Below are 23,424 nucleotides of genomic sequence, written 5' to 3'. Positions count from 1 at the left end.
GGTTAATGGCCAGAACAGGGGAGAATAAAGGGCTGGGGGGGTAGGCGGAGGTAGGTGGGGGGGCATTAAGCACTTGTCAGATGTATCTTTAATGGCAGGACACAGGAGCTTTAGAGAGCCCCTGGCCTCCTCCGCCTCCCTGGGGTGCTGGGGACAGCAGGAAAAACAGAGCACGCTCACTTCCTCTTTGTCCATCTTCCACACACACACACACACCTACGGAACTCTTCCGATAACCCCCCCCCCCCAACCCCCTGCATAATTCAGCGAGTCCCGCGTTTTGCGCCACTTTGTCTCCTGTTTTTCTGCTTATTCGGCCATTTTTTTTGCGTCACGCATTCCGCCGTTGTTCCCTTTTAGGCTCCGGCGGAGTGCGAGGAAGGGACGCCGCGTTGTCACTTTGCTCCGTCTCCCCACTGAGTGCCTCGGTGAGAGCGGAGGAGGAGCGGAGGAGGAGCGGCGCAGGTCGAGAGAGGGGTGGGTATAAAAAAAAAAGAAAGAAAGAAAGGCGAGCGAGGAGGGGGGGGGGGGACACCCACCCACCCTCGCAGAGTAGCAAATTGGAGCGCCGAGACGGAACTCGCAGCAGTTGTGGTGACACTCGACTTCAAGGCGACGATCAGAGAAAGCGACAACACAGATGTCACGTAAGGCCGTGCCATCGTCATCACGAAAGTCTGCCTCTCCTAAACTCAGATTTGCAAAAAAAAAATAAATGAAAAGTGGGAAAACAAAGAATCCTGAGGAACCTTTGAATTCATGTGGTTTTCGTGATGCTCTTTTTTCACGAACCACACTCGCTGGTGAAAGTTTTTCGGTTAGGGAGAGCCATGATTTAATATAGGAAAGAGCGACTGAACTAATTCCCCTCACTTGTTTGCTGTTGTTAAAATGAGAAGACGGGCAGGTGTCTCCATTTCCCAGGCGGGGCTGATATTTAAATACCAGACAGACATAAAGTGCTCCCGGTTTTTGGCAGCAACTTCTTGCACCTCAAAGTGCCGAAACTCTCAGGAGAAACTTTTTTTCAAAGACATTTGTCGTATTTTATTCATTCACTCATCATGTAGAAGTGGCAAGGACAGGCCTATTTGTCGGTAACAGAGGGCAAATGTTTTTATTTAAATTTATTTCTATTATAATTCAGTATCATAAAGTATTATGAGGTTTTGCAAGGTTTAGTGCAGTCAATATATGACGGTAATGAGGACACTCAGTCATATATATTCATATATTCTGGGCTATTAATCAGCAATGGAAAGGATTGTAAGTCAACACTTTCAAAACTTTACAGTCATTCAAACTATATTTAATTATCGAAAAGCACGGGGGACTTGGATGTAGTTTGACGGAGTTTGGTGCACGGGTAAATTCAGGTGCGTTAGGGATAAACCACAATTTGGAAAAGCCGGAAAAATTCACGTTGTCCGGCTGGTTTTTAGCCCCACCTCTCAGGCTGCCGTTACCCTGGCGGCTCAGCGGGACTTCTCCATTTCCTTCACTGGCTTTAGCCAAGACTGGTCCTGCCCTAATGTGTGCGCCACACGGCGCCATCAGCCTCCTCAGGATTTGCAAAGAGCAACCCGGAGGACAAAAGAAAGACGTCCGGTAAACGCGTCTTTTTACTCGGCTTCGCCGATGCGACGAGCGAATCGAGACGTGCCCTCTGAAGCGGCGGCGGCGCACATCTCTGCTTCCACTAATGACAATCAGGTGATGCATTCTCACACCTTCCTCATCCCGCATGCCAGTTTGCACCCGTTGCCATGGCGACCAGATAAAACTCTCACTGTTTTAAGCGCCGACCGGAGGAGAAGATGGATACGAACAAATTGACAACGCGTGAGCGCGCGTGTACACACACAGACACACACACACACACACACAAGCAGCAAAAACACGCACTGGGGTGAAGGTTTTTTTTTCTTTCCCTGCGTAGATACACATCCTCTTCTTGTTCCATCAATGACAAGCGAACAAATGATCATTTTCTAATCACCGGCAACGGCAGCAAACCGTCAATTAGCGGGAGAGCCGAGGCGAGATGGAGAGATAGTGGAGGGGGGGGGGAGACCAGGGGAGCCGGTCTGGGCACAGATCCCCTCCCTGTTTGACTGCCTGCTTGTCAACACCATCTATCCCCCCCCCTCGCTCCCCTCCACCCACCTCCACCCCAACCACGACACACACACACACACACACACACACACACACACGCACACACGCACGCGCGCGCACACAGAGCAACGCAAACAGATTTGGCTGTCAACCAGCGACACGACACCCGGGCGGGGTCGTCTTGCAGGGAGGCCAGCTGTCAGCAAACACCCTCCTGCCTCTTCATCAAAGCCCATTCAAACTCGCCCGTTATTGACTAACGCTCGGCGTCCACGTGACGCGCGTCGCCCCGCCGAGCCGCCACCTTCGCGCACACACGCTCTCCGCTAGAAATACAGAAAGAAAGAAATCTGAAATAAAAATGGCCAAACTACTGGAGCGTCTGGAGGTCTCGCCGAGGAGGAAAGGGCCGCGCTTGCCGCCCTTTCTCCGAGATCCAGAGGGTGGATGGTTGGATAGAGGGGTGGGTGGATGAGGGAGAATGCACACGTGCGTGCTCGCAGGTCATGATGCTGACACAGGCCACCAGTCTGTACCAACCAGGGAGGGAGGAGAGGGGCTCCGAGCCAAAGATGAATAGGAAGAAGGGCTGCTCTGTGTTCCCACTGAGACCTATTCAGCAGCGCCACAGAGACAAAGGGAAGAGGCAGGATGGAGGGATGGAGGGATGGAGGGGGGGACAGACGAGAAACAAGAAAAAAAACAAAACCTCTTCAAGCGGTTGGAACGCCACTCCAAATGATGAAGTAGTGCTGAGTAGTTTCAGGACTTAAGGAACCAGTAGATTACAACTGTCTCAAGTAGTAACTTTTAGAGAGAAAGGAAGAGTGCAGAGGGCGGCTGAGATGCAACAAAATCTAACGTGAACACATTAGTCATCGTTTTCTGTCCATAAAGGCACATGTATGAAGGTATATGGGTTTCTTTTTAGTTTTGGATCAGAATTACAGGTTTACCTTTTAAATGATAGTTTGAAAAAAGAAGAAGAACCACAAGTTCATTTGTGAGTAGGGTATGTTGTCGTTTGTCCTTTCTGGGCTTTGGTAGCTTTTGTGTTTTTTTTTTTTTTAAGTGATGTCACAACCTCATCCAAAGACCACAAACCTTAATTCACACCCGAAAACAACACCTCTTGATTTAGAGGTATCGGGCATATGGTGATGACATGGGAGCAAGTGTGTCAAACAACAGTGACTCATTGGAACAGTAGCTTAAGCAAAATGCATATTTGAACACAAGCTCGCGTGTCCTCAAAGAATATCAGTTCTGAGCGAGTCGAGTGGTTTCACATGTGCTAAAGAGAAATGCACATAATGACAGGTAGAAGCATCCATTTCCTAATAATGATCTTAAAGAGACCCTCATAATCTCCGCTTCAAAACTGAAAAGTGATTTATTAAAAATGCCAAACCAATCAACACAATTAATCCGAATATAAAATATTCTGAATCATGATAAAAACTAGCAAACTGTTTTTTGTTTTTTTTGTTTGTTTGCATTATGCTCAGATGTTAAAATGTGGCAAATTAAATGTTTATGTTTTTGCGTGTCCATGCATGTTAACGCTCTCTGAGCTGTAAAAAAAAAACCTGCCGGGCCGCACGCACACCGTAAATGTTTTACCATCAAACACAGCAGACCCCTCCCCCCCAACGCCCCCCTTCCCCGTCTCACCGCTCCGCACACTGGGCGATCCGTGACAAGAGAGAGGGGAATCCAACAGCAAGCTTTATCGATCCAGACTGGAAACCCCCCTCAGGCCACACACACACACACACACACACACACACACACACACACACACACACACACACACACACACACACACACACACACACACACACACACACACACACACAGCAGCGAAGCCGGATCAATGCGGGCTCCCATGTGAAGGACAGAGCTATTCACAGAGACACACACACGCGCACGCACGCGCACACACACACGCGCGCACGCTTCTCCACGCACCACATTGAGAGAGATTAAAGGTTGCTCGCTATCAGAGAGCAAGATAAGGGGCAGCGGGAGCCACATGTATCGTCTAACCTAAACAGTCTCGGCTGACACTGGGCAATTTGCCGCCGCCGCCGCACGGTGCAAATGTCAACGCCGCAACTGCGCGCCAGGCCGCTCGCTCGCTTTGCGCTCGTGGACAGCGGCGTCATCCCCCTCGTCAGCGGCGCGAACGCCGGGTCAGGAGCCAAAGGAAGAGGAGCAGAAAGAGGAGCAGAGCCCCGGACGCGGCAGAGGCCTCTCCCTGGAGGTGCGGCTGCTCTCCTCACCGTCGCTGTGATGAGCAGCTAAACGGATCCATCACTCATCGAATTAGGTCCCCGGAGGGGCCCCCCCCCATCCCCCAACCACACATACACACAAATGTATAGAGACACTGTCTCTTACACGCACACAAATGCGACACGTGCCTGCCGCCGTCTGATTTATCCTTGCAGAGCGTCGCTGTTGAACAGACCATCGTCAGCCAGTGTGAGCTGAGATGCCAGGAAACACATTTCACACCCTTCTTTCACAATGACTGGACATTTTTTTTCCCCCTTTCTACCGTCAAAGGGACAACACATGAGACGAAGAACACAATAAGGTGAGTTAAGCTTCTAAACACGGCCGCAAACATTTGAGCAGGGGCAACGTTTTTTTTCAGGGATTAAGGGAAAAAAAAAAAGAGGGGAGGGAAATTAAGTGCCACCAGGAAGTGCCGCGGCGCCGGATTAATCCAGACTAAAAATAACCGGACGGCTCCCATTTAATTGCTCTCTAGATCGCTGACATACTGGGATGACATTAGATCATTTGCTTTCCATTAATTTCCACCAACTGATCAAACACGGCCGGCGCATACTCAGCCAAATTAAACTCGGGCCGGTCAAACACGTCGGTGCGGGGGGACGGACCTGGACGGCGGTGCTGGGTTTTTTTTTGCGAGTGTCCTACCTGGGACGATGGAGACGGTGTCTTTCTCCCAGGACACCACGCTGACGTACTCCTGAACCACTGAGGGGATGAGGCACTTGAACACGGCGACATTTCCCCGCATGGAGCGCTGGTCAGCCACTCGGACTGTGTAGGGCTCCCTGAACACTGGCGGAGCAGAGGGAAAGAGATGAGGTCAGTGGTGGGAAAACTCAAGGTCGTTAGTGGACTACTAGCTACTTCACATTTGGTAAGGCTAAAAGTACCACATATTTGAGAGTTTTAGGCCTGGCAGTTATAAAGTCTGACTGGTTCAGTCTGCTTGTACAATAGGTTTCAAGTTCAAGTGCCTAAAAGAACCAATTGAATGAAAAATGTATGCGTGTGTCTTTGTATTTATATATACACACAGATTCAAACGCTCAAATTTCACAACCAGCCAGATACTTTAGCTCATTTCCTGGATTGAATTGTATTTTTTCGCAGGTAACCATTTGTTGAAGAGCTCACAGAAAGTGCTTTTTGTAAAGGGGAAAACAATCAGATGCGTTACATTTGCAACATCACAAGTGTCACCAACCCACGGCTGTGTTGTGCGGCGCACTGTGTGGCTGTGAGTAAAATGGAACAGCGTTGACCACGGACAAAAGCCCCCCCCCTGCTGCTGAAGCTGCCGTCCGCCTTATCTGCAAGATGTTTCACTTCCCAACTGGCGGTACCACCTTCTTCCTCGTCTTCCCTGGTTTTTCTGATCAACACGGAGGAGAAGCGTCTCGCTCTTGTAGCTCCCAACCTCGGACAAGTTGACCGATCGAAGACTGGCCTTCCACGACCCCTGTTGGGACGTTGGCAGGATGGATGAACTAGACGTGACCTTCGCGGTTCACAGACCCGCAATGTTTTCCAGATGGGAAATCCACCAATTCCTTAAAATTATTACACCCACCCAATATGCCCGCTTTGTATACAACCTGTGATGCAGTTTTTAAAACCCAACAGCGAGCAGCGCCTCTTTTTCAGTGCTCAGCCTTGTCTATTATTCATGCCTTCGGTCACCAGGAGCTGCCTCCCGCGCTGATTGACTGTCAAGCGTCCGTATCCTGACCGTGTTTGCCAATGATTTGCCGTAGCCGTGTACTGAAGGGGTTAAATCCTCAAACAGGGGCATTTTTGGGGGAATTATTGATCATACACTGTGCAGAAGGCGCAATTATCCCAACGAATAGGATAATTGCTGCACATCTGGCAACGCTGCGTCAACGAAAGCTAGCCACTAAAACTCGGAAACAAATTGGGTTATGAGAGGAAGAAAGTTTCCACCATGGCAATTTACTATCTGATCTCGACTCTATGCTGCTGCAGTGGAAGTCTGGACCACTATTAGCTTCCTCACAGGGCCAGTTTATCCGCACCCATGTATCTGACATGGATGTTGGCTTCTTGGGTTTGGAACACATCATTGCGCAGGACAGCTGGAAATTCTATTCATCAAAAAATCACATACTGCACACTAATACTGCACCACCTCCTTAAGGGTAAACAAAGATGGCGTCGCAATCTTCTTCCCCGTTCATTTTTAATCATTTTCGTGCCACACCAGACTCGTGCCACAGTCAGAAAACTCAGTCAGGACCCTGGCCATCGTTTTTGTCAGTTATGATGCCAACATAAACAAACAAAACAAAAACAAAAAACCCCAAACCACCATTATGGTAATGCTCTCCCTTTAGTCAAAACGCTGACGCCGTAACAGCCGGCGCCCCTCTGTTCCGCTCAGCTCGCAACCGGGAGCAGGAGCAAGCCGGGAGTCAAACATTTCTAGTGCGGCCCACTCGGCCAGCGTTCCTACCCCTCAGCTGCAGATTTTAAGTCACACTGATCACAAGGAGGCTTGACACAGAGCCGTGTTGAAGGGGACATGCAGCGAGCGGCCCTTGGCCTTTTAAAAGAACAACGGCGCAGATGTCATGAGACGGCAAGAGGAGCGGAGAGGGCCGCTGCCGGTCCGACGGGCCTGTCACATGCAGGCGCCGCCTTTCAAAAACACACGCGGCCTGCGCGTGGCGTGTCGAGCACCAGTCGGCAAAAAAAGGAAATGGCAAGAGAAGGGGCGGCGGTGATTAAGACGGGGCCGACTAATGACGAAAACAGCAGCCCGGAGCTAACCGAATCATCTCTGCAGTTAACTCTGTCACATTCAGATCAGAGGAGGGATGTGAGGTGCTGAATCACAGCATAAATTTTCATTAAACAAATTAAGTTAAGTGAAATTAAAATGAACGGATTACTCCGGCGAGGAGGGGAGACGTGCGGGTTCAAGGGCACGCTGAGCAAACACTGACCCGGAGCCAAACTGTGTCTCCTTCAAAAAAAAAAATAGGTCCCGACACGCACAAAAGACGCACAATAACGGCACGGGAAAAATTGAGAAGAAGAAAAAAAATGCGTGGCGTATCAGGAATGCTGGAGATTGGGCAGCGTCACAATCTATGACTGCCGTTTAAAAACAGGCTTACGGGAAATGAGGACGGCAACGGCCTCACCGTGTAAAAAAAAACCCCACACAAATACAAAGTGGGCAGTGGCCCCACCCAGCTGTGTGTTCCCTCTCTCTCTCTCCTGCTCTCCAGTGATATAATTAACGCCTAGCCTGAAGACCAGTTGCCTTGGTCATTAATAACGCTTTATGCCAACAGCCACTGTCAATGGAACCCAGTGGAAGCCAAGCCGATGTCCTTGCCCAAACGGCGGAAAGTCTATCAACCTTTAAGTCAGGGTTTGATCCGCCCGCTCTCCGTTGCTTCTCGCACCATTCGACCAGTCTTTTAATCGGACCGAGCCTGAGCGGTTGTTGATTCGCTCTGGGTTTCAGGACATCCCGGTTTTCGGAGTCGCCTGGTCTTCGTCCTAGGGCTGCGCCTTAATGAAAGCTCGATCAAACATCTCCTCCGCTCGGCTTCCCACTTATCGCTCCGGTCAGCTGACGCAAAGGCAGATAATGCGAGCTGAAGCTTCGTTTGTAAACAAGCCAAAAGCTACGGGACAATTAATTCCAGTCAGGACTCGGTTTTCAATTCCTCATTTTAACGGTCCCCCACCTCCCATTGACGCCCGTCCACCACGGGATCAATAGGCGGGATCGACTGCGTAGCCTCAGCTGTTGTGGACAAGCCAATTCTTCCAATCTTTTATTTACTCCCAGATTGACCCCTCTGCCTCCTGTCAATAGCAGGGGGGGAGTGAGGAGGGGGGGAGGGAATCCCTAATATCCACTTCGCCTCTCACAGGGTGTTTAAAACCTGCTTGACAGCTCAACAACATTTGACGCGACCGCGGTCACGTGTCAATTCCGTGGAATACCAGACACGGTCAAGGTCATCCTGGGTTTGCACTTGCCGACCCCTTAAAAAGAAACACAAAAAAGAAAAAAAAAAAAACTATGTCATTGGGGTCTCTCCACCCAACCCATTTGAATAAGCCAAATAGTCTGTAAAACGGCAACGTGCCCTTTTACACGAGCGTGTAACCTGCTTTAGAGATAGCGTTTTCATTTAACACTCGTTCCGCCTCCAAGATATGAAAGACAGGCAAGGGGAAACAAAAAAAAATATTACATGTTCATTCTTTCGAGCCTTGTGACTGGATGCAAATGGCAGCCCCGACTGATTTGTGTGTAAATTGCACTCCCACTCATCGCATGTGCAGCAGAATCATTAGGATGTTACTGATGCCTGACTATATGCAGCCCGGTTGCCTAGGAACGAGCTAAAACATGGGTCTGGTGCACTGGGCGCACTGGGAGGCAAGTCTTGTATCACTGTCGCTTCAATAATTAACGACGGGTGAAACCAAATACTGCATTTACTTATTCATAAAGCAAGCAGCGAAAACAAAGAAAGGGAGAGAGGCAGAGGAGGGGAAACATAATGAAATGAAGGAGAAATGAATGGATACGGGTTTCATTATTGAATGTATCAGATAAAATAAGCCCCTCTTGTATGTCAGGTTCAAGGACCCTTCTTGTTATATTTGCAAAGAAATGTCAGCCGGAGAATAGATGGAGACGGCAGACAAGAAAAGAGATCTCGACACCCGCTGCCTCGACCCGGCCCTGCGCAGTTTGGACAAAAGGGACACGAGGTGAGCTCATTGAACAGGTGTCCTCATTTCATTCTGCGCAGGCAGGTACCGGGTGGCAGAGACAAGAGCGGCACAAAACAGGTTTTGACGATCTGCTCAAATGGAGTTAACCAGCATCCACCATGAGGTCACTTGGGTCATTTCAAGGCAAATGTGAGAGCTATTTACCTCATTTTGGAAAAGCTGGAAATCATGCAAATGGCAAGAGGAGTTTACATACAAACCAGAACACACTCAGTTCAGTGTTTCAGTTTCAGTTAAAACTTCATTGTCTTTGTCGAGTTAGCGTTGATTAATGATTTTAATCTTATTTATGTGATGTTTTAGAAGAATGGGTCAAAGTCGGCTAGAACTGGAAAGTGGAAACTACAATAAACTACAATACTCACATTTGGAGAATTTTTGGTTTTTAAAAATGTCCAGCTTAATGCTTTCAAATCATTTTTATCATCCTTGACCCTAGTAGAGCAGCATTGCAAGGTTAACCCTCTTAGTTAACCCTCCAAAGGATATCTGAAAACACCACATGTAGCCCTTGGTTTACAGCCTCCCTCAAAAAAATAGCTGCTCTAGCACAGCACTAGCGTTCTGCTAAAAAAAAAAAAACAATAAACAAACTTAATTGGTACCCCCTTCCAAACATGAGGGACAGAGGGACAAGCACAAGGCAGGAGTGACCATCCCTTTGTGACATCACAAAGGGATGGTTTCAATAACATTGTGCTGCAGCACATTTTGTGGAAAAAGTGCCTCGAAACACGCTTTCATTTTGAGGGGCTCGCTTTTGCTCAAAGTGATTTCTGAAAAAAAACTGCGGAAGCAGAATCAAAATCTAAAAAACATAGACAAGGACACAAATCATGGCCTCACCTATTACAGATGGTGGCGCTACAACTGTACTACAATTAGAAGGACGGGAAAGATGATTTTTTTTTTTCTTCCTTTTTTAAAAAAAAGAAAGAAAAAAAAGATGTAAATAGAGAGAGAGTAGGTGACGGGTAAAGGGGGAGGGGCTGGGGTGTCACACTGCGAGCCGTCAGCCGTCATCAGTCTCCTGCACCACCTGAGACGGCGCATGCCACACCCTGGTGCTCACGCCTCTGTCGCCCATGGCAACTGAGGATAGCGTGTGTGCGATTTGCCGTTTACACAGCCATGTGCGCGCGTGCATTTGTGTGTGTGTGCGTGGGTGCACGAGTGTGTGTGTGTGTGTCTGAGTGTGCGCGCGCGCGCGAGACTGTGGAGGTAATGAGGTGCCAACGTTTGCACGTGAGCGCCGGTTATGGAGCTGTGGAGTTGTGGTCGCCTCAGCATTTAATTGATTAATTGTTGTAATTATTTGGGCGGGAAGGTCATCTCAACACTGGGGCTGGCGAGAAGGTCACTCTCACGCTAGAGGGACTGTCCTCCTCTAGGAGCCACACAGGCCGTGTGTGTGTGTGTGCGGACTCTTTTGCAGTTGAAATGTGTTTGTCAGTACACTATCGATCAACCCTAACTGCCTATCATAATCTAAAAAAATAAAATAAAATCCACTTTTTCAGTGATTCTACTAACATCTTTCCATGCCTGTAGCTGACTCTCCAATTTTTTTCCATTTTTTTTGTTCCTGCCAAACACCCTGACAAAGAGCTGGCAATGAAACACGGAGAGCCAGCTTGATGAAAATGGCTGTGTGTGCATGCATGTTTTATGTGTGTGTGTGTGTGTGTGTGTGTGTGTGTGTGTGTGTGTGTGTGTGTGTGTGTGTGTGTGTGTGTGTGTGTTGTGTTTGTGTTGTGTGTGCAGATAGGGGACTCTCCAGTCTATGGACAGATGGAGAGACTGGGAGACAGGAGGCCTGCTGGCATGAGCTACGCACAAGCTGGTGTGCATGTAAGACTGTGCGTGTGTGTGTGTGTGTGTGTGTGTGTGTTTCAGTCTGTCGTGCATTTGCATGTGGGCATACATTAGCGGATTCTATATATGTGTATCAAGTGTGTATTACATCATAACATTAGAACACACGCATTCTGTGTGTTTGTCTGTGTGTGTGTGTGTGTGTGTGTGTGTGTGTGTGTGTGTGTGTGTGTGTGTGTGTTTGTGTGTTAGGGTGGTTACACCTAGCCCCAGTGTGCTGAGCACCTCACTCCAGTTTGACCTTGGTGAGGAGACCAAAAAGCTAACTGTCTGGCCATTAGCCACTGGCCACTTGTCAACTGTCTGGCAATATAGCGTTAGCACCATGCTAGGCTTTAGGTAATTTTTAAATTATAAACCCCCAAATAAACGTTTACAAGGTATTTTCAATTGTAGTTTTACTCATTTTAGTAAACTACAATTTCCTTTTTTTTATTTTTTGTTTCATTTTGAAGAACAAATGAACAATGATACATTATGACACGCAGATTTGGATGACTCAGATTATAACTCTGAAACGGTGCTCATCATTTTTGCCAACCCCAAAAAGAGAGCATTTTTCTTCAAGGCCTTATTAGGAGTTGCAGAACGCAACAGGTGACTTTAAAAACGGAAACAGGGTGAGACAGTGGTGCAGTGGCTGTTGTCTCACAGCAAGAAGGTCACAGGTTCAATCAAATGTGGAGTTTGCATGTGTGGGTTCTTTTTTACGGGGACTCCAGCTTCCTCCCACAGTCCAAAAACACGCACATACGACAAACTGGTAACTCTAAACTGTCTGTAGGTGTGTGTGTGTGTGTGTGTGTGTGTGTGAGAATGGTTATTTTTCTATTCTCTTTCTCTTCAGCCCTGTAACCCCGCCTTTGCCCGAAAACAGCTAGGATAGGGTCCAGCACCTCCCGCTACCCTGAGTGCAGGGGAAGCGGTTGTAGAAAATGCTTTATTCAAGACTGGCAAGAGTTCAGTCGCTCTGTCACCAACAGGAAGCCTCAGGCTGTTGCTGCTTGCCCAAACTGGCACGGACAAGTCTGATTGGACAACTTGAATGAGACGGGCAAAGAGTCCAATGACCTTCTTACCCCCAATTCACACCAAAAGCGTCTGCGGCCCATTAAAGTCAGTGTGCGTGTTCACACCAGGCGCGGCGTGGGCGTGTTTCAGATGCGTCCCAGAGGCGCGAGACCGCGACCCTTTGGAAAAATACGCGGCTGTTCTATTTTTCACGCTTAGCTTGATGCGTGGCAAAGGCGTCAATGGCAGCAGGTAGAATCGCTCAGGCAGGAAGTCAATGATTCATAAGCTCTACCTCCTATTCAACTAAAGCTGGCACAAAGTGTGGATGCTCCTCATGTCGAGTGAACATGGCCGTTCAAAACGCCTCGTTCTCAAGTCGGGATTCCTACGGATGAATTCAAAGTAGTGCCATTTCCATTTTTTATTTTATTTTTTTTCGTTTTTTTTATCCAAATCTCACCTGCTTTGACGTGGATGCTGGGGCTTCGGATCTTGCCCGCTTGGTTCTCAGCAGTGCAGAAGTACTCGTTGTCGTGGATGATGCTGTTGTAGGCGGAGGGGGAGAACGGGTAGAGCTGAAGGGTGCCGTTGGCGTGCACGTGGCGGATGTGGGGCACGTCGTAAATGTCGTCTCCAGCGGCCAGGTACCAGCGCAGGACGGCATGGGGGGCGCCGCCCGCGGGGCAGGGCAGGGACACCCCCACCGAGCTGGAGAAGGTCACCCGCTGCAGGGAGGCGTTCACAAAGTACAGCCGCGTTGAAATAACATCCTCACTGTTGACTGTGGGGACGACAGAGAAGGAGAGAGACATGTTGGTCAGTGTCACGCTTGCTCGGTCAGCACAACAACTGTCAATGGGCGCATCGGACAGACATGACAAAAAGGAACATGAACGCAAGGGTAAGTGATGCGTGTCCCGAGATGCCCACTGATGAAGTGATTTCATTTAATGGTCATCCAGCAGCGTTAACTAAGCACCATAAAGCCTCCGAACTCTCCCGTCTAAACTGACAATTCAACTTCATTTGTTTCAACGCTCCCACCAGCCTTTGTTTCTCAGCCAAACCAGCCCATGATACCAATCTTGACTTGTGAAAATGTAGGCTACAAAGTGCTTTCACAAAGGCAGAAGTGTACCAAAAGTGAGAGCAAAAAACAAAGAAATCATAAAAGACGTTTGAAAAATAAAGACGACATGAATGCTTATCTGAAGAATGAAAACGCCAATTAAAGTTAAAGACAATGAAGTCTTCAAAGAAAATTAGTGCTTCAAATAAATCAGGAGAGGTTCTTCAATAAAAGTATATTTTAAGGATTTTTCAAAGAATTTACTGACTCAGTCGAGTCCTCGCGGCTCTGGCTGCAAATGTTCTGCCCCTTTATGTTTCACAGATGCAACAGAGGATCTCCGAAGGCTCTTAAAGCGCCAAGAAGTTGGCAATACAGGCATGAGAAACACCTTGCTAAGTCTTAAAACGTGTCCCAAAACATAATCGGAGACAGTGAAAACAGGAGACAGTGATCGTCTCTTAACCGTGGCTAAAGTCCTGGCAGCCAAGTTCTGCAGTCTGAAGCTGAGCAATAGATTTTTGGTTCAAACAAATGAAAATGCTGTTGCCTGTACTCCAGGCATGATGAAATAAAAGAATGCAAATTCAGGCTGGGTCTCAGTTCACAAGGCCTTCACCTTGATTGCAGCACATATAAATATTAACCTTTAGGAATCAGATTTTAAGACCAAAACCACAGCAATGGCAAAAGTGCCTCCAGGGAAGCATAATTAAAACGGTTTGATTAAAAATCAAATGATAATTTGTGCAAAGTTGGGAAGCACTGAAGTGCAGTCATGGATAAGCAGGGAAAAAACTAAATCCATATCCATTCTACAAATTCACTCCATATCCTGGTTCCGACATGTTTTGGAAGCGAATGTATACTGTAGTTTGTTTCATGAGTGATGGATCGACATACGTATTCAGGCCACAGCAACCCAAAAGCCTCTTCCATCGGGGCTAAACTGTAGATATACGTTTTATCTAGAGACATATACAAGTCCAGAGAGACTTCATAATAATAATAAAAAATAAAAAAAACTCTCTACACAGACAAAATAACGGCAATAATCCCCGACTGGAGCCCTCCATCTTTTTATTGTGCCGTTTCATTCATGAAAACTGCAGCTCTGCTTGGACTCGCCGAAATCTGTCAAATTTCCCTACTGGTGCTCGAGCGACGGCATGCGCCCGAGGAGCCCACTACCGCCGACGGTTGCTGTAAAACAGCGGCGCCGTTGCGTGGATGAAATCTGCCGCCACGTAAATTGTCCCGGCGGAGACGGACCAGCGCGTATATCTACCGGGCCCACACCTCTGTCTCAAATGCCCTTCGTCTTGTTTAGAGTGCTATCATAACACAGTGTTCTGAAATCTGTGTGCGTTTGCTGTCTGGTGGGTGGCTGGGTGGGTGGTATGAGAATTGCTGAGCTCAGCCGGGCTTCAGGCCAGGGGGTGGTGGGTGTGTGGGGGGTACTGAGCCCAGAGTGGGAGAAGTTTCTCCACAGACAATGATACTTAATTAATCCCTTTTCCTGGATCGTCTCAACAATGGCAGGATTAGCTGCTCCCCCCCCCACCCCCGTTCTCTTAAATCCAATCTGCGGCGCCGCGGGCAAATGGGATGTCGGCTAAACGGCGCACCGACGCTGGCGTGAAGGCGCTATCAGACGTCGCTCAGGCTCTAATTTCTCAAGATCCGAGGGTGCCGTGAGTAACCGTCGACTTACAGGAGCGACAAAAGCATCCCAAATGTCTTCTTGAGATCAGGAGGCCGTCGAATTGTTGGCGATACAAAAAGGACAGTTTTTGTGTGCGTTCGACCCGAGTGTGTCTTGTCAAAAGGCATTGATGTTGTGACATTGAGAACGTGTGTAATGGAATAGATGAATCATCAAAGAAAAGGCCCTCACTTGCGGGTGGAGGATTAAAAAAAAAAAAAAAAAAAAGAGAGTACACCACATGAGCAGTCGGTCTCTCCCTCATTAACCCTTTAATGCGCCAATCTACATCCTTCTCTCTTACATCCCCGAGGCTTGTGCGTGCTTGTGCGTGCTTGTGTGTTCCCAGTTGACAGCTACTAGACACACCATCAAAGTTCACCCTTCAGCCTCTTCCAGCTGCGCCAGAGACGGGCGGCGTTAGGTGATTGGAATTTGTATGCCAGACGCGGAGACGCTAAACCCACATAATCTTCTCTCACATTTAAGACACACACACGCCGTCTATCCACTCTGTAATCTCACTGCCGTGGGAGGCCCGCGTCCGACCTGGCCACTACTCAGCAGAAGAAGAGTTCAGGGGGGGGCCAGGCAGCGAGACATGACACGGGCGGCTGGTCGGCGGGCGAAAGGGGGGAACCCCACCCCGGGTGTGAAGGTTAACACAAGCCGAGAGAATGAGCGGAGCATTGCTCGTCTGGATGCGTTTGTGCATTTTTAAGGTCAAAACGATCGGAGGTGTTTGCGAGGTGACAATGTGATCCTCTAATGTCAGATTATGTCAGGGTTACAGGAAGAAAACAAAGACAGGCAGGATGTTACTGTTCTACCCTGTGAACTGTATCTCTGTGTTGAGAGGGGAAAAACATAAAATAACGTGAATTCAGGTCAAGTCGAATCCGCCCACAACGTGCGAATCCACGTCAATCACTCTCACTGGGTGACTGATCTGCGCCGTTTAGCACCATGGAGAGCGCCCTCACGTTTGACTGGGTGAAGAACACACAGTTTCCACAGGAAGCGGATAACAGGAAGCTCTTCCTTTGCAGGTGACACCAGCGATCCGTTTCTCGTTTGCGATCGGTGCTATTTTTGGAAAAGGAATCATAAAAAAAAGAAAAAGAAAAAGAAAATGTTCACAAATGTGACACCAAAACTTTATGATCATTTACATTCAGGAGCCTTCATAGAGAGTGTTTGGCAACTGGGACTGAGTTGTAAGGTTGAGGTTATATTTCACCTTAGAGAAGATGTTAGGAGATGTTGCATTTATGTTGCCTGTAATGTATATTTGTGGCGTTTCCACATATTAACTATGCCTAATTAAAACATGTTGACTGTAAATGGAGAGGCACTGGCTTGAAATCAGCATTGCAACACTCTTCATCCTATATCTGATATCATATATTTCATAAATAGGCCTGTACAGTATGCCATGCAAACATATACACTTTCATGTTCCTTTGAAAAAAGAAAAATTGCTTTTCATTGTACAGTTTCAGTCAGATTACAAAAACTATTAGCAAGGAAAAGTGGACACAGGTCAATTATTCTTCTGTGTCATATTCTGTGTTTTGCAAACCACAATCTATCATTTCTTTTTTTTTTTTAAAGTCACTAAACTGAAAACAGCTCTGACGAAACAACTCAAACTCAAAGCGACTCCCTCTAAAAAGCAGCAGCTTATGACGCGACGCCTAATTGCTTTGTCCCATGGCATGAATTCAGGTCACTGACTTTCTGCGTGCACACACACACACACACACACACACACACACACACACACACACACACACACACACACACACACACACACACGCATATATTTGTGGATGCAAAGACAAATGTGTGCAACAACACAGAAGTGGGCACAGGTCTGCACTACTCAGATCACGGCCTCCAGCGGAAAAGGCCATCACGACGACAACAACAACAACTGTGCGTCTTATCACAGTAATGGTCTGTGGGGGTGTGTGTGAAGCCTGAGAACGAGAGCAGAATCAGCAAAGATGACTTTGGAAAAGCAGTGGCAAGATATCGGTCGTTCTGCTGCGTGTGTTGCGACCTTCTAATAAGCCCTGACCTGTGCGCCATAACCTGGCAGCTGAGATTTTGCAAACAGAACAGCCATTACGCCCATTATGTTTGTCTGAGAAAGCAGCCAGATACATTAAGTGGCGGGGAGAAGTGCATTGAAACGCCGCACGGAGACGCCTCGTGAAATTACAATGATGTCCAAGGACGACAACAGAGAAGCAGAGGGAACAATATGATCAAACACAATAAATGCTAATTGCTTGCCGTATGACCAACACAAAGCGGAGTCGCACAGTTCTTAGTCTCCACCTGGGTAGCATCTTATCTCAGACAGCCATCAAAATCCTTTAAAAGCCCCAGGATACATCTCCGGCGGAGACAGAGGGAACATACGAGCGCTACTGATCTGATCACAAACAGGTTTGGGTTTTTTTTTTTCAGCTTCCTTCTTCATCAAGGATGCAGCAGTTTCACAAAGGTCAAAGTGATTTGGGATAAAAACATCCAAGAAACACCTTCCTTGCCACCTCATTCTCTCTATGTTTTCCCTTTCCTGTCCTCCCTCTAAAACTCGGTTTGCGCATGTGTGCGTGTGCATACTATATCTTCTTACTGTTTCCTTTTGACTGAAATCTTCCATTGCTGTAGATTCAAAAACATTTGCACTTTTTTCCCCCCTGCTCTTGCTGTGGATATGAAAATGGAGTATGAATATGTATGCTGAAGAAGCAAGGATATTGCCTATGGTGAACCGCTATGCATAATGCAGCTTTTTCTTTCTCATCTACATTCATTCAGACACACACACACACACACACACACACACACACACACACACACACACACACACACACACACACACACACACACACACACACACACACACGCACACGCACTGAGGGAGGGAGAGAGAGATTCATACCATCACATGCATAGAAAAATAGGGCTATAAATCCTCCTCCCTCCCTCGTTCTCCTCCCCTTCAAACACACACACACACACAAAGTCATATAAACACGTTTGAGATTTCACATGCACGTTCATAATAGCAAGTAGATTTCCAATGTACCGAACCGTGTAGCACTCCAGATAACAGCAGACAAAAACACATTGAGGCAAAATAACCGGCGAGGCATTGAAGTCACCGGCAGCGCAGCCTTCGCAGTGATGCTACAGAGAAACGGCCGAGCATAAAAGGGTGGGGGAGATAGGATCGTGTTTGATAGAGGGCGCTGCTCATTTACTGTACAATGACTTTGGATTGAGATATGCTTGACAATGTGTCCCTCCGCTGAAGGCGGCGCACAGAAAAGGGAAATGATTTCTGACATTTAGCCGTATCAGTTGGAGGGTCGTCGTAGTGAAAACAGGAGAGAGACAAAAAAACAAAAAAAACATGTGAATATCATATGAATATCTGAGAGTGAAGTGACAGCGCTAAAAGGCAGGATATAAGGGTAAACTCGCACTCAGCTCCATGCAGTGAAATAGGCTACCTAATCATCGATTTTTGGGGATTAGAAAACTCACTTTTATTTCACGGAAAGTTTTATTTCTACTGTTGAGCGGAGGCTCAGAACTGCACAGATGCTTTGCACTATTGATAATGATTTTCCGCCATGCTGGGTCTGTAAAATTATTTTTGGTTTAGCAGAGTGGGTGAAATTCATTCAATCATTCATTCATTCTGTTTATTTCAATAATTCTGCTTAGTTTAACCACCGTCACTTAGAACCAAAACATCTTTGTGTTCAACGCCCTTAATCAGACTGGGTTCAGTGCACTGCTGCTCTGCGTCTAACCTGTTGAATGCGCGGTGGGGGGGGGGGGGGGGGGGGGGGGTGTACAGTGTACCATTGTCTTTGCGTCACCCTGGTGAAGTAAAACATGTGGTTGCTACATAACCGCTCATCAAACGGTCAAGACGCGTTTTGAACAATTCAAATTGTTTGTGCTGTGTGATGTGAGTGAGGCGTGACGACTGGCTGAGAATCAGATCTCCCTTCTCACTGCGTCATTTGCGCCTCTTTCCACCTATTAGGCTTGGGTGGTAGTGGTCGCCCTCAGCAATGAATAAATAAATGAATGAATGAATGAATGAATGAATACCAGCTGCATTTGTCAGGGTTACTTCCTGATTTGATAAAAGCGCGAATATCTGCTTCAGTGCGCCCTCAGGACAAAAACACAGATACGGACACGCGCGCACAGACGCGCGCGTTGAGAGCTGATCCCCTCGCAGCGATTGGCTGAAGTCTTGGTGCGTTTCGGAGGCAGCCCCCCCCCCCCCCCCCCCCAAAAAAAAATGTGGGAGCTGAATACATGAGAGCGAATGAGTTGTTCGGCTGAACGCGCTGTTTTTGCGCCGCGCGGTTCAAAGGGCAAAACGCAGAGCGGAGCCGCCACTTGACAATGAAAACAGGCTTTGCGCGCCGGAGCACAACGGAGGGAGGCGAGTTAACCTGAGAGTGACATGTAGCTATTATACCGCGGGGCTGACGGGCAGGTTGGGCGGGCACAGTGGGACGCGAAGCCGGGTAGAATAAGACATTGAGTGGCCCCTCTCACGCAGCGATGACAATGCCGCTATTTTACGACCCCCTGTTTTAGTGCGCTGCGTAAATTGGCGATCGTGTCATTCAAAAAAAAAAAAAAAACTACAAAAATCACACATGTGACATAAAGAGTCTTCGTGTGTGTGTGTGTGTGTGTGTGTGTGTGTGTGTGTGTGTGTGTGTGTGTGTGTGTGTGTGTGTGTGTTAAAAGTTGATATTGCACATTTCCTCTGCCTGACTGCGGCAGGTCGTTTTTGTTTTTTTTGTTTTTTTTTTGTTTTTTACGTGAGTTGGATTTTAACTATCAGAACATCCCCTACGCCTCCCCATCGCCTTAAATAAATATGTACGTATCAAAACGCACCTATAGGTTGGTCGTTGTGGATAAAATGGATGTCAACAAGCGAAAGAAGTCCACCACAAAGTTAGCGTCTGACGCCCTACGTCCTCCGCGGAGACACGCAGAGTCGTCCGGTCGAGACGTGGCATCTGATTGAATCTCCAGCACATTCTGACTCATGCCGCAATTAGCGGGCTCCCCCTTCTCTCTCTCCCTCTCTCTCTCTCCGCATTAGCCAGCCTGAATAAACAACACGAGCATAAAATAAAACATGCTGGTGATCTTCGGACGGACGACACGCAGAACGGTTTATTTGCAATAAAGGAAAAAAGATGACACACACACACATGCAGTGGGGGGGGGGTGAAGTGTGGCCTGGTGGAAAGATATTCAGTCGGTGTGTTTGGTGGGAGGCCTGCCGACCAAAACTGGATAAAACCGGAATCACACTAATTGATAAAATAATTATGGCGACAGCTCTCCCTGCAGCTGCCTCACTCCTGGCGTTTATTCCTTCATATTTGTCTGATCACGCCTGAATTATGTCTTTAAAAATCTTTACCCAACACTACAGTTGCTTCGTCTGTGTGTTTGTTTTGAAAATACGCAGTATCCTAATTACTTCTGCACCCTTTCTGATTTCTCGGACCATTTTTCTGGCCTGTGTCGGGCCTTTAAAAAAACCAAAACGAATTTCTCACGCTTCTGCTCCGCTCAGTTTTTCTCGGTTTTATTTCTATAAAATGACAAGCAACCCTCCCAAATCATGACAAAGGAGAATTAGTGTCTCGCCCTCCTCCCCTCCCTCTATCTATCCATCTATTCATCCCCGCGCTCGCCCCCTCCTCTGCGCACTCATGGATGCAGGTGTGCTGATATGCAGCCAAACACAGCGACGAAGGCTTCGGAACAAACCTCGCGAATGTCGAGTTAATGGCCAAAAAAAAACAAAAAAAAAAAAACAAAACAAGCAAAAACAGAAAGGAAATAAAGGAGGCGGGCAAATTGCGATTGCCACAGTCTGCGACTGAAGCCGTGATACATTTTTTACACTGATGGGAATCTGGAGACACGAGCAGAGAAGTGTGTGCCAATCTGGGAGGCGCGGCCATGCCAGGAAAATACGCAGTACTGATGCATATGCATGCGGCGGCGATACGCGCACCTTCAGCTTGAGGAAAAATAAAGTTTATTTTACATTTACGCGAGTCGAAAAGACGCCGCAGCCGCGAGAGACGAAGGGGCGCGTGTGATCGGGGCCAAACAGGCGGAACCGGCGGGCGGGAGAGGAAAAAAAAAAAAAAAAAACAACGGAAAATGGAAGTTTTGTTTTCCACTGCGTTATCTACATCTCTCCCATCTAAAGCACTCTTTCCGCTCCAGTGGCTGTTTGCAGCCCCCAACCCTCCCCCCCTCTTCGCAACACACACACAAACACACACACACACAGTCACACACACACAATGCATTTCGTTTAGTCACGGGACAGGGCGATGTACAGTGTGTATTATCGAAATAGAGCCTGTAATCCAATTACATCCAACAAAAACAGCACCAAGTCCTCCGTGGCTGCAGCAGCAGCAGCCCGGCAGAGGGCACCGCCAGGGCCAACGAGGAGCAGCAGGACGGCCAAAGCAAGCCCCCCCCCCCCCCACCCCTCTAACCAGAAATGAAATACCATAATAAAAGATGTGAATCGATTTAAACATGCAGCGGAAAGGGTTTAATAATAAACACGGATGTGGAACAAGAAAAAAAAAAAAAAACAAGCACAATGCCAAACTGTAGGGTGGGAAGAGATGAAATAAAATCAGCTTCTTGGAGTGGCGTGAATTCTTCTGGGGCATTCAACAACAACAAAAAAAAAAACAACTATTATTTCTGTATTGCAAAATGACCAGAGTGAAGCGTCGGCAGCAGCGCGTCTGCAGCGTTTAGAGCAAAGGCAATCAGCAGAATCTGGTGCCACAGAAAATGGAGGATGAATAATTAGACCGTGGACGATAACAACTGAGTGTGCACACACTGGCACTCCCGCATTTCATCAGCGAAAACAAAGTGGGATACATAAAGAGGGAGAGGGAGACGGACCTAATCTTTCTGATCTACAACAGGGGGCACATTATCTTCAAATTAAAAGGCACGCACAATACACCAAAGCCCAGTTCACACGTCTCTCATAAAATGTATTGACCCTTGTTGCCACACACGCGCGCACAAAACACACTGACATACACTCACGCCATGGCAGAGGCGCACACAGGCAACAAACTAGTGAACCTGCTCCTTAGAATAAAGGATAAAATGATAGATGCTTTAACCCCGGGGGGTACCCCCCACCCCCACCCCCCCATCTTCCTAGCCAAGCTCGTGCACACTCGAACACACACACAGACACACAAACACACGCGTCTTATTGGTGTTGGGACAGGCCGGCAAAAAGTCAGCATATATTATAAACTCTTGTGCCCTCTCGGACTTTTTTTGCGCGTCAACAGCCGCGGCCAGCATCGGCGCTCGTCTGCTGCGCCCGCGCGCGCGCGCGCGCGCCTGCGGATCCTTATCAGCCCCTCCGTCTCCTCGGCAGCCTCCATATTCACGAGACCCCTGCAAATTTATCATGCAAAATGCAAATGTCGCCGTGTGGCTCCTCATAACAAACGCGCCGTGCGCTTCGCAAGAGATCCGCCTTTCTGCGCCGAAAACCACATTGATGTGTTTGCTCCTTTGAAGAAAAAAAATGGCTTTTCTGATTTATCAGATATGGTTTTTTAGGAGATAATCACTGTGAGGCATTGGGGCGGCAAGAGAGGCGCCAGAGATGCCGTGCGAGAGAGAGGCTGAACGGGAACGCCGAACGAGAAAAGCGCCCATTTCCAGAGAGTGAGAGGGGGAGAAAAGTTTATCTCCGGCAAAAATGGGAATTTAAAGTTTAAAACTTCTTAACGAATGTCGCCAACGCCAATGACACACGCAGCATCAACTTAAGCATCGCAACAGCATGCAGATGAGCGCCGATTGGTTGAGACCTACCTTCTTGCAAAGAATACAGCAGAAGTAAAGTTACAAGCCACATGCCATTAAAAGCAGTAATATTTCACGGGAATGTTGTGCAGCCCTCCGAACAGAGTGCACGGCGCAGCGGTCGGCCAGGCGAGGCTCCGTGCTGGACTGGTTCTCCTGATGCTCCCCGGCGGTCTCTCTCCAGCCCTGGTCCCACACTCTCCAGCGCCGAGAAGCGAGCCGCGGAGAAAGTACCGCCTCTGCTCCCTCTTCTCTCCTCCCCTTACCGGGACGGACTGCTGTCGCCCCACCCCCGGTATCCTAATGATGCGCAGCGGTGGAGAGGTGAGCTATACGCGCAAAGATAAGCGCTCCACACGGAAACCCTGCTTTGCGCGCCCTGGATGGACGCCTCTTTTTTTTTCTCTCTCTCTTTAAATAGGCACTTTGGTGCACTCCCAAATTTTGACAAAAGGTGTCGTCGAGTGGTCCAAAATGTCGTTTTTATGCAAAGAAATTCAAAAAGCAGCCGCTGAAGAAAATGCCCGCCCGGATTTCCCTTGCAAATAGACTCAATAATTTCCATAAATCGGCAGTCATGGCCATGGACGTG

At 47.9% G+C, this 23,424-nt stretch overlaps 1 protein-coding gene across 1 annotated transcript in view; it reads right to left on the bottom strand.

The window, feature by feature from the left end:
• The window catches only part of dscaml1 (Down syndrome cell adhesion molecule like 1), a 92,087-nt gene extending 68,992 nt beyond the window's left edge, over positions 1-23,095 (bottom strand). The window contains exons 1-3 of the mRNA XM_076036110.1: positions 22,842-23,095; positions 12,563-12,883; positions 5,071-5,217 (exon numbers count right to left, since the gene is read on the bottom strand). Coding sequence (XP_075892225.1) covers positions 5,071-5,217; positions 12,563-12,883; positions 22,842-22,884 — 511 coding nt within the window. The 5' untranslated portion in view covers positions 22,885-23,095. The remainder of the gene's footprint in view (positions 1-5,070; positions 5,218-12,562; positions 12,884-22,841) is intronic.
• Between the last annotated feature and the right edge of the window lie 329 nt (positions 23,096-23,424).

The sequence above is a fragment of the Nelusetta ayraudi genome, unplaced genomic scaffold (genome assembly GCF_046127955.1).
Source record: "Nelusetta ayraudi isolate G7.1 ecotype Tasmania unplaced genomic scaffold, CSIRO-AGI_Nayr_v1 ptg000048l, whole genome shotgun sequence".
NCBI lineage: Eukaryota > Metazoa > Chordata > Actinopteri > Tetraodontiformes > Monacanthidae > Nelusetta > Nelusetta ayraudi.
The sequence above is the reverse complement of the archived record's forward strand: the minus strand, read 5'-3'. Positions and strand labels throughout refer to the sequence as shown.